This window comes from Tiliqua scincoides, chromosome 1, assembly GCF_035046505.1.
Source record: "Tiliqua scincoides isolate rTilSci1 chromosome 1, rTilSci1.hap2, whole genome shotgun sequence".
Taxonomy (NCBI): domain Eukaryota; kingdom Metazoa; phylum Chordata; class Lepidosauria; order Squamata; family Scincidae; genus Tiliqua; species Tiliqua scincoides.
Window position 1 is genome coordinate 56,134,077 of NC_089821.1, and position 11,273 is coordinate 56,145,349.

Genomic DNA, 11,273 nt, shown 5'->3' on the forward strand with positions numbered 1-11,273 from the left:
ACTGCCCTTGTTGGGATGGAGCAGCACATTAGCCTGATACCAGACAGAAGGAACAGTGCACAACTGCTAAGATTTTTATGGAGAGTGCTTTTGGAGGGACCTTGCCAACAAGAATGATTAAAGTGGCAAAAACGGAGGCTGGCAGTAAGAATGAGGGATTGGCAGAAGACAGATAATCCGTCTAATTCTTACCCTGCTAATTTATCACCTTTTTGCAGGGGGACAACGTTTATTACATCATTTTGCACTAGAGTAAAGTCCTTCAGCGAACTGGAAGGTTCATGGAAATTTTGGGGAGAAAATGGATATTTTATCTGCACTATGCACCTGAGTGGCTGCTTTCCGATTCATGAATAGTTATTGCTATTTTTCCCAAAGCCTCCAAAAGTAGCCCTTCCATGCTCCAGAAATAAGTGATTATTAGACACACATTAATCTGGAGTGCACTGCAAATTTGACTGCATGCAGCTTTGGATGAGTTTCTGAATGGCAGTTAATTTCATGGGAAGAATAAAGCCAAGGCACCAAGAGGCCGCTTACATATGCATTGCAGAACTGCAAAAATATTTTGTTTCCATGCAATACATTTGTATTAAACAGCTTCCCATGCCAGGAAATAAATGGCCATCTGACGCAGTCATTTCATGCCTTGGCTACCCAAGGCTTAACAATTCAACCATACTTTCAAAGCTTTATTTACATCCGTTAGATCGTTTTGCAATAACAGACCCTACAAAATTAAAGAATTTGATGAGGACTGAATGCTCTAAGCCCGTGACACTACCACAGTTGCAAAATGTATTTGAGACATTTTGCAGCTTAAGACAGCTGTCTTCCCTGCAATAATATAGGGTCAGGCTGTGTGTTGTTTCTGTATGGTGGATTGCTGTCTGTGAAATGCAACTGTGGCTTAAGGAAAGTCAGTCCAAAAAACAGCACTGTAAAGCATTCGCAGAACATTCGATGACAGAATAGGTGGAAAAGAATCATTGGGTGTTGGGCAGGGATGAGGATCAAACTGGACAGCTAGGATATCTGTGTGGTTCTTAGGACTCGCCACCACCAGTTTCAAACATCTTCTTCCTGCCCTCCATGCCAGACTTCTCCTCAATGTTCTTCCTCCAGTCACCCACATCACGTAGATCCTTCTCCTGAGAGAGGAAGAAGAGAAACATGGTCAGTGTCTTGATGGGAGTTCATATATAAACACATACCCTGTTGCTTATTCTGACACAGACTTTTTGACAGAGAAAATGCTACAATCACTGATGACCAAAGGGCATGCTGGTTTCATACAGCTGGTTCAGCAACTCTCATCCAGGAGTTTATCATCATATGTTTATCCACCAAAAAGGTCACAATGTTCAAGAGAAAGCAGAAAGGAAGAAATAGAGATTGACAGTATCTCTGAGGCCATTTCAGAATCTTGGTCAACACGATGTTTGGAAAGCATTAGAAGTCTCTGAACTCTATCACTTTGCTGTCAGTTATTAGTTGCAGTTGTGAATTTTGTTATTAGTTCAGATTAAGTGGAGTATCTATTTTTGATTAAGCAGAATGCCTTCCTTGATTCCTGTCAAGGCTATTCACACATTGTGATACATATACATACATGTTATCATGTGAGTGACGATACATGTGCTCCTTTTAAACATCAACATGGGGACTGCATGTACTGCTGTAAGCATCATGAGCACCATGTGTAATATACATATGTATAGCTCAGCCATTATGTGTACACTTTACAGATCGTATATGTGTTGAACCTAACATAAGAATAGATCTAGCATCTTGTGGTTGACTTATACTTTCATTTTTCACTCACTGCTACATGGTCGCATCCTTTTACACTAACCATCATATCACGGCCTTCAATGCACAGCATTATCTTATGTGGTGAAACTCAGCATTCTTGACGGAATGCGGTCCTCAAGAAATCTGATGATGTGTTCCTTGCTGACTCCTTGGAAGCAATCTAGGAGCCCAATCCTATGCCTGTCCTATGCCAATCCTATGCCTGTACTTTTGGGAACAAAAGTCCCATTATAGTCAATGGAATTTACTCCCAACAAAGTGTGGCTAGGATTGCAGCCTACATTGTTTTCATTCTGCCAAGCTTTGGGAGATGAGTAATATCAAGTATATGGGGGGGGGGGAGGGATATGAAGGGCCATCACTTTCTCTGTGTATTGTCTGTTCTGTTTAGCTTTGCTTGCTTTTGTGCTTAATATTTTATCTTGTTTCTAATGGTATAGTTACTATTTTGTAAGTAGCCTTGCGAATTCACTCGAGGAAAGATGATATAATGTGTCTTTGCACTCTTGCTATTTCAAGACAGGCAAGGTTTTTGCCAGACAGCTGAGCTATGTTGAAGTTCAATGAGATGCAGAGCACACACATGGACAACACTTCTTAGAAACTCTCCAGATACCTTTTCAGTGTCTTCCTTCTTGACTTGCTTGAGGTTAGCTCTCAGATCCATGCAGACTTTGTGTTTGGAGCCCAGAAGGGCACGCAACATAGCGTCTGCAGACATGCGGACTCTTCTCAGAGGTGGCCTCTTGAACTTGCCCCTCAGGTCAAACAGTTTCTGGCTCAAATCTTCAAGCTAGAGAGAAGATAAAAGAGGGAAACAGGGGGGTTAAGATAGGGACCTGGATAAGATGAGAGAAAAGTTGTGGGGGCATTTTAAAAAAGAATAACACAGAAATTATAGTAAAATAATATAACTACGATCCATAGAAATGACAGGATAGGGCAAAGAACTGGGGGATACAAGGCAAAAGTTGTGCAGGGCACATGAAGTACAATTATACAGTGGCAGTTTGTCCAATCCAATCATTTCCACATGATACCACTGGAGATACGGCAAAGACATGACAGACTCCACACCTTATCCCATGACCTGTCTCTTATTGGCACTCTAGTTCTAGTTTTCTTGTTTCATCAAATAGGAACCAAGCAACCTTTCCATACTGAACCTGAACCTTACAGAATGACTTAGAGCTATTGTCCCATGTTTCGTCTTCCACTTTCAATTTTTACTTTTCCATCTGGCTGTTTTTGCATCTCTGCTGATCATTTCCAGCAACTGAAATCAAATTTCTTTCTTTGTGTGTATGTATGGGTACTAACCTTGCATGTGTCCCTGGTACTTTCTTATCCCACTGAATACATAATATATATCTCGAGTGTATATTTAAAATCTTTAAGGTTTATTTAAAATGTACTGCTCAGAGTGTAATGGTTGACTATTACCCTACCTGCCTAGAACTATAATTTCCAATCCTTTTATGGAATGTTGTCTTTGTCCAGGACACTTCTATTGGGCTCCCCAAAAGTAAGGTTTTTATTTATTTTTCACATTTTTAGACCACCCTTCCTCCAAAGAGCTGGGAGGGAGGGTTGTACACGGTTCCTTCCCTCCTTTTGTCCTCCCAGCAACCCTGTGAGGTAGGTGAGGCTGAAAAGCAGTGACTGGCCAAAGGTCACCTAGGAAGCTTTATGGCTAAGCATTTTGAACATGGATTTTCTACATCTAAGTCCAGCTCCCAAGCCACTACACCATCTTGGCTGTCATAACCCCTTGCACACCAACACCAAGTGCCAGCATGCCAGTCCCTTGCAAACAAAGATGTAGAATACAATGTAGAATACAAGGATCCAACCCACCTTGGAAAACAAATGTAGGACAGCAAAGCTGAGGAAGTCATAATTAATACATACATACAGCACAGACCCAATTCACATAGCACAAACATTTGATACAGCACCAAGTTGGGTGCCTCGGTAAAGATTACCTCCTTGGTAGTTTTCTGTAATTTAATTTCTGTGTCATATCTTTCCTCATCAACTTGCTCTATCTTAGCATGAAGTTTTTTGCACAGTTCCTGTTAAGAAACAAGGAGAGATGAGATTATTACAGAAGCTTACACAAACCTGATAACAATCCCTACACTGACTTCCAAACTCTAGGGAAATTTGTACTTGCTGTGCCTTCCATAAATACCCCTAAATGTGTCGTTTCAGAAAGATGTGCAATATGTTCTTTGGTCCAGTTGCTTTTTGGAAGTTGACAAACCTATTTCTTGAAGTGCTCCCAAGCCTTCAGCCTTTGCTGGATGACAGATGGGCTCAAATGGCAGGACAAGATATAATGTCGGCATGCCCAGAGAATTGCCTGAAGCCACATGAGATCATTCAGCTGCTAAAGCAAAGCCAGTCCTAGTCCAGAAAAGAAGACCATCCAGGAACAATATGCAACTGTTCTGAGCTCCTTGGTGGAAGAGCAGATATAAAAATAATAGCTAGGTGGGATTTTCTTTATGCTGCGAACTTTTGTTGCACTGCTGATTGGGCACTAGAGTACCCACCTGGGAGCAGAAGAGCTGCCATGCAAAGGAAGCCAGGCAACCCAATCCTGAGCTGCCGGGCACGTGGGGGTGCTGTGGCGCTGAAAATGGCTGCCACTGCATCCAGCGCACCCCAGGCAGCCGCTGACGTCTCCTAGGGAGAAAGGAACTTTCATCCCCTTCCCCCGGGTAAAGTGAGTAGCCCCACAATGAGGCTACTCGATTCTACAGTGACCCAAGTGTCGGCATAGAATTCAGATCCCACCTCCCTCCCACTTCGCTTCCTCCCTCTGGCACATTCCTCCCCGCCCTCCCCCTGCTCTCCTTCCACCTCCTTCTCACTTCTCCCCATGCCTTCACCTACCTCTCCACTGCCCGGCAGTCCGTGCAACCACTGAGCAGCAGAGCTCCACCAGCACTAGCACCAGCACTCCACCAGCACTAGGGCCTGCAAACATGCCATAAGGCACATTTGCAACAGTGAAGGATGGGAATGAGTCGGAACGCACTGGTTAGAATTGGACCCTGAATGGTCCTGAAGCCAAACTTCACCATATTTTTGTAGACATTTTCAGACTTTGCTAGAAATCAGACTGTTGACTACCATCTTCACCACATCAAGGTGTGCTGCAGTGCAAGTTACCTGCTATGATCTGCTTAGGGGCTATCTGCATCTGTTCCTTGCTTCTGTAGCTATTTTTTTAATGACAGTGCAATCCTAGACATGTCTATTCAGACATAAGTACCACAAAACTCAATGGTACTTACATCCAGGTAGATGTAGTGCTGCAGCCTAAACTATAAGAGCTACACATTAGTTCATAACACATCTTTGAGCAAATCCCAAAATATGAAAGAAACTTTTTTCTTAACATGGTTGGTTCTGGTTTTGCTATCAAAACTAGAGGCACCATTCCAAATTTTGGTAGACGAGAGCAGGGAAAGAGAAAGGGGGCAGGATTTTCAGGAAATCTTACAGAACCACTCCTAGAGAGATCCAATGTCAATGGCCCAATCCTATCCTGCTTTCCAGCACTGATGCAGCGGTGCCAACAGGGCATACACTGCATCCTGCGGTGGTGGGTAGTCATGGAGGCCTTCTCAAGTACTGCATCAGTGCTGGAAAGTAGGTCAGGATTGGACCCTAACCTGCAAAACACAAATATATTTTCAGGACATGTGTGGTTGCTTCTTTATATCTCAAGATGGTAACCAGAGCAGTGTTCTCATCAAAGGTCAGTCATATACACACTCCATGTTTATGAGCAAATGGAATTATGCCTTTGGAAGGTGGAGCAAGAACATTATTTATTTAGAAATGTCTACTCCACCTTTTGGCCCCTAACACAATTGGCCCCAGTTGACACAATTTGGCCCCAAGGCAATTCACAACAAAAATAAAACAAAATTGAAGTTTCAAAATATTGAAAACAAACAGCAACCGCAACAAAATAATATGTGGTCTGCATACAAGTGAGCGAGGGACACAGTCCTGCCTCTGCTAAATGCTGCTCCTGTTTCATGAACAAGGCAGGAGAATACATCTGTTGACTAAAACAATGGTACCAAAACTGTGAGCCGGGACCCACCAGTGGGTTGTGACCTGATTTTTAGTGAGTCTTGAAACTGACAAGCTGATAGCTGACAAGGAAACTGTATTGAGCCTCTATGGAAACAGAAACGGAGCAGCGTGTTCACATTTACTAGTGAGTAGGCAAGTGTGCCTTGTTCCACTTAAAGGAAAGGCAGAGTGGAACACAATGCCACTAGAATAGTCCTGATCAGATGAACACAGGCCCCAACAAACACTCGAGAAGGAAGTGCCACCCTTCCAGTTGTCAAGGAAATTGTATTGAGCCCTATGGAAAATGAAACTGAGCCACATGCCTGCATTTACTCATGATTAGGCAACCATGCCTTGGCTTTTATCAAAGGCCAGGTGAAGGAGAACACAAGGCTGCCATAATGGTCCCAGTCTGTTGAACGTGAAGCTCAACAAACATTCCAGAAGGCAGTCAGTCCCCCACCATAGTAAAAAAGATAAAAACTGAGGCTTGAGCAGCTTTTTGTAGTTTTTTAAATGTAGGTGGGTCCTGACAGCGTGCCATTTTAAAAAGTGTGTGCCAGTGCTAAAATGTTTGGGAACAGTTGGACTAAAACAACTGCACACTTTTACAGTACAGGGCAGGACACACTAGCTAATCTGTGATCTCTCTAACCAGTACTGTGCATTCCATATAAAGCATTCTGTACAGTTGTCTCTATATATGGCTCTCCCATGTATTATTGGGCAAAACAAGATAAGTACAGGTGTGTTTTGGGGCCAACAAGTGTTCACCTGTATACCTCTCATAGAACGAGCGGGCAGGAGATGATACTGCTTCCACACACATACCCAGTCGACTGGGTTTGAAGGCAAATGGGCAATGAATTCTGACCAGACTAAAGAATAAAATAGTGTGCTAGAATTGGAATGGTCTGCTTCTGCTGCTGTGTGACAGTGAATGGAGGAGATGAAACGGTTACCTGCAGATCTTGCATGGAACCTGGGAGGTGCAGAGGTGGACAGTGCTCGGCAAGGTAGTTGGCTTTCTCTTGTTCTTTAGCTGATGCTTCCTTTTCAAGTTCAGTAGCAGCAATCTGGAGCATAACACTCTGGAGGAGAGCATTGGAGGAACAATTACTAGTGCTGCAGCTGGAGCCTTTGCGAAGGCAGACAGAAAAGTGTGACCACAGGTAGACTGGGGGATACACAAGGGAAGCTAACTGCTAACAGCTATGTTAGCATCAGGAAGAAGTGCAGCGCAAGAAAACAGTGCAGTGTAAAGCCAGCTAGGACTTGGGTTTATGACTTGGACTTGGGTTTATAACCAGAGTCTGTCATGGATTCATTGGCCAAATGACAAGCTCCAGTGCTCATTTCACATAACCAGCAACTATAATGACCGGATTCAAGGCCAGGCTAGACATAACAGTGTCAGTCCATTTGTTGAAATACGGAACTGCCCCGATCATCTAGAACAGGGATGCCCAAACCCTGGCCCGGGGGCCACTTGTGGCCCTTGGGGGGTCCCAATCCAGCCCTTGAGGAGCCCCTAGTCTCCAATGAGCCTCTGGCCCTCCAGAGACTTGCTGGAGCCCGTGCTGGCCCAACACAACTGCTCTCAGTGTGAGGACGACTGTTCGACCTCTCACCTGATCTGTGGGACGAGGGCTCCCCCCACTGCTTGCTGTTTCACATCTGTGATGCAGCAGTGGCAGTGAAGTAAAGGCTGGCCTTGCTTTGTGCGAGGCCTTTTATAGGCCTTAAGCTACTTCAAGACCTTCATTCATTCATACAAGTTCCACCTCTAATAAATCCATTTATGTAAATTTATTCAAATTTGAAATGTAAATTAATTCTTTTTTTGCCTGGCCCCTGACACAGTGTCCAAGAGATGGTGTGGCCCTCCTGCCAAAATGTTTGGACACCCCTGATCTAGAACGAAGACATTGGGGTTGGATTTGAACAGCAAAAGAGGTGTGCATTACCATCCCTGCTGCCTATGGCTTCCCCCCCCCCCCCACCGCTCTCCAAGAACTTTTCTCCTCAGACTAGTGATCTCAACTAGGTGAAAAGCCCTTGGCGATACTAAGGGCTGGGGTGAGGTAATTGGCGAGTTTAGGGAGGATTCAAAACGCATCACCAGTATACCACTTTTGCTGTTAAAAATAGATTCAGAGGCGTAGCTATCTCATCTCTTTTGGCCCCGAAAATGTGACAGAAACTGTAAGGCACTTGAAATATTAAAAGTGCTCTGTAACAAACTGCTGCAGCAGCAAAATGGACAGGGATAATGGAATGGAAACTTCAAGCCAATTCAAGTGTCTTTCTGGGAAGGCTAGTCAACAAGCACTTTGGAAGTTGGGAACTTTCAGCCATTCCAGACAACGGTTGTGGGGCACAGAACTTTTACCATATGAACCACTCCGTACCTTGAGGTGCTGTCTGCGGGCAGTGATAGCCCTCTTCCTTTTCTAGAGTTGGAAGAAACCAAAAGGAGAAAGAAGTCAGTTATCATGTGCTTTCAAAGTTCTCAGATGCCAGGGTTTTTTCGTGCGTTTGCCCCACTACCCATTATAAGTAAAAGTGCTATTGTATCAAAAGAACAGCATCCACGACTGAATTCAGCCTCTTACTACTCTCCTGTTTCTCACTGAGAGTGGCAAGAAAGAGTGCTACTATTCTGTCTGTGCATTCAGCATGAACGGTGGAAGTAGGGTAGACACCCATACTCAAAAATGATGGCTATTTCCTTCCCTCTGTGTGTGTGTGGGAGGGAATAGCCTTCATTTCTTTTCACTCTCAGATGGTACTTGTCAAATTGTGGCATGTATGTTTCATACTCTGAATGGAATCTAATGCTCTCAGAACATAATAATTCTGGAAGAGTGGCCATATTTTTTTGATGCAGTAAAAAGACCAAGCTCTGCAGTACTCTACTGGTTTATTGGTGTATGAGCTTTCATTGGAGAAAGCCTATGTTATCTGATACATCAAGTGATTTTCCATAAACGTGAAGTCCCATGGATGTAATCGCTGCTTCTCCTCCATAAATGGACTGAAGACGTTTCTCCAGGGACAGCACTCTGTTATGGTCAGTTTGGGATGGTAAACACACTGACATTCGTCTGCATGTCAAACTTGCTTATGTGGAGCTTTGTGGAGGAAAAAGCTCCTGGAAAGGCAATTTAGAGTAGAGAAAAGGGGGAATGGAAAGGGTTAAGCACCCCTCCTTTCCGCCTGGTGCTCGCCTGCTGTATTTACCTTTTCCCCAAACTGCTCTGCATTTAAAAATGGCTATATGCATTTTGTCTGTGACATGTAATTAGCCCAAACAGCCAGGCCAAAGTGAAGCTTCCAGGTTTTCATTGTTTTCCATTCATGTTTGTCTTCCTCTCAGCGACTGGATGTGTTTATGTACCTATTTTTGTTCAGAATGGGGCAAGTCTTTTAACCTCCATTACAAGATGTCCTATAGGTGGCATCAACAGATGTCAAGTGTTGTCCTTATAGGGAGGCAGGTCAGAGGGTTTTCTTCTGATCTGCAGGATGGCTCCCCAGGACAACAGCACATTCCAGCCCTGGAGCTTTGGTGAGAAGGGAATATAGTTATTCATGTTCGGAATAACTTCACGTGGCTCCTCCTGTACTTTCACATTTGAGGGACTGTCCATCCAAGTCACGAATGCTTAAGAAATCTGATAAGGTCACACAGTATGAGGACAGCAGCACCAGAATATGGCCTTTAAAAGTGTCTTCTAAAGGCAGTGGAAAGACTTGGGGCAACTGCAGTCTGCTTTGAGCAAATCTAACCTTATTGTTCCTCTGCAAGCTAGGAGGTGCCTCTTCCAAAAAATAATACAATTATTCTGGTGTATTGTTTTTCGCTTTGCAAAAAGCCAGTTCTACAGATATAAGAACCTTTAAGTTGTTAGGAGAATCAGAGACTTTTCAGTGTGCCTCTTTCATAGTAGAATTCCTTTTTGCAAGAAAGTCCACCAAGCTACCCCTCTTTTAACGGTCAAGAAGGTTGGTAAAGCATATTTTCTTAAAGTTTATTTACTATTTCTGTACGCTTTATATCTGTACTAGTTTATTGGTTGTGATTAGTGATATTCATTGGATGTTGTAACTTGACATTTTAGTTAGATGCCTTCATAGGGCCGGTTGCCATTTTATATAAGCTGCCTCAAGGATCAAAAGGAGAGATGGAAAACAACCAGATCAATATGAGATTTTTCATTGCAGTCTGCATTCTCCCTTTGATAAATAAGGCCCACTTTGCAGTATACCAGCATGGAGAAAATGTATCACTGGAATTCTTCAAAGTCAATCCAAACAGATCACAGAGTTACTATGATCAAAGTGTGAGTAGCAAACCAGCAAATTCTGCTGTAGCCTGAATTGCTGGTTCCAGAATTGCTAGAAAATTGGACACCAATGAAGAAAGAGTGGTTTTCAGGTCAGACTAGGGCCCTGTTGCATTCTGGAAGTTTCTGTCCATTTTGGAAATAGTATGCAAAGTCTAGAACGAGGGGGGATTTTTCTTACCCATGCTGAACCTCATCCCGCATACCTGGAGACCACCAATATGGAAAAGAGTTGTTGACATCCTTGCCCTGCACCATATTAGACACTGCCCAAATTTGTTAGAAGTATACAAGGTACTCATTCATGGCCTTGAACTCACAGAATGCAAATGAGAAGATTGTTGCTGTATTAAGTGCCAATGTCACAGATTTCACTACCCATCTTCAAGATGAAGTTATATCTTCATTGTAGATAAACACACTGGCAACTTAGACCCCAATCCTATGCATGCCCGCTCAGAAATAAGTCCCATTATAGTCCATGGGGCTTACTCCCAGGTAAGTGTGGATAGGATTGCAGCCTTAAAGAAATAGGATGGGTCTTCTTTTCAATTCTAGGCCCTATTCATTTTCTCTAACACCTCATCATTTAGAAAGCTATGAATGAGGCGCTACTAATGCCATTTAGAAGTCAGCTTGAAAAGTAGGTAGAAAGCTTCTTAATTACTAAATCAGTCCACTGGTTCATCGAGTGTTTCTCTCTCCTCTTTTCCCGCTCCTAGATGAACCAGTGGACTGATTCAGCAATAAGGCAACTTTCTACCTATTTTCCTTCCTACCTGTTTCTCCCTTGCTGACAGTACTAGAACCAGGAGTCATCCAATGGAACTGACTGGTGGAAGATAGAGGATGGACAAAAGGAGAGACCTTTACACGGCGCATTAATTAGGCTGTGGAAGGTGTTGCCACAAAATGTGGTGATGGCCACTACTTCAGAAGACTTTAAAGTGAATTGGACAAAGTCTCTGAGAACAGTTCTATCAGTGGCTACTAGTCATGATGGATGGC

General features: G+C 43.4%; 1 protein-coding gene across 1 annotated transcript; it reads right to left on the bottom strand.

The window, feature by feature from the left end:
- Window positions 1-695: 695 nt before the first annotated feature.
- Window positions 696-10,507, bottom strand: TNNI2 (troponin I2, fast skeletal type). Its single transcript, XM_066619466.1, has 6 exons — window positions 10,472-10,507; window positions 8,328-8,369; window positions 6,879-7,007; window positions 3,801-3,890; window positions 2,432-2,608; window positions 696-1,151 (listed from the first exon to the last, which is right to left on the bottom strand). Exons 1-6 carry the CDS (start codon window positions 10,505-10,507, stop codon window positions 1,047-1,049), a joined length of 579 nt encoding a protein of 192 aa, XP_066475563.1. The 3' UTR covers window positions 696-1,046.
- Between the last annotated feature and the right edge of the window lie 766 nt (window positions 10,508-11,273).

Bases quoted from the DNA above. Each gene is read 5' to 3' on its own strand.
- TNNI2 (XM_066619466.1), bottom strand. From the start codon at position 10,507: ATGTCAACAACTCTTTTCCATATTGGTGGTCTCCAG. The intron at 7,008-8,327 runs GTACGGAGTGGT...GCTCTCCTCCAG, and splicing joins CCCGCAGACAGCACCTCAAG to AGTGTTATGCTCCAGATTGC. The intron at 1,152-2,431 runs GTATCTGGAGAG...TTCCTCTCTCAG, and splicing joins AGAAGGAAGACACTGAAAAG to GAGAAGGATCTACGTGATGT.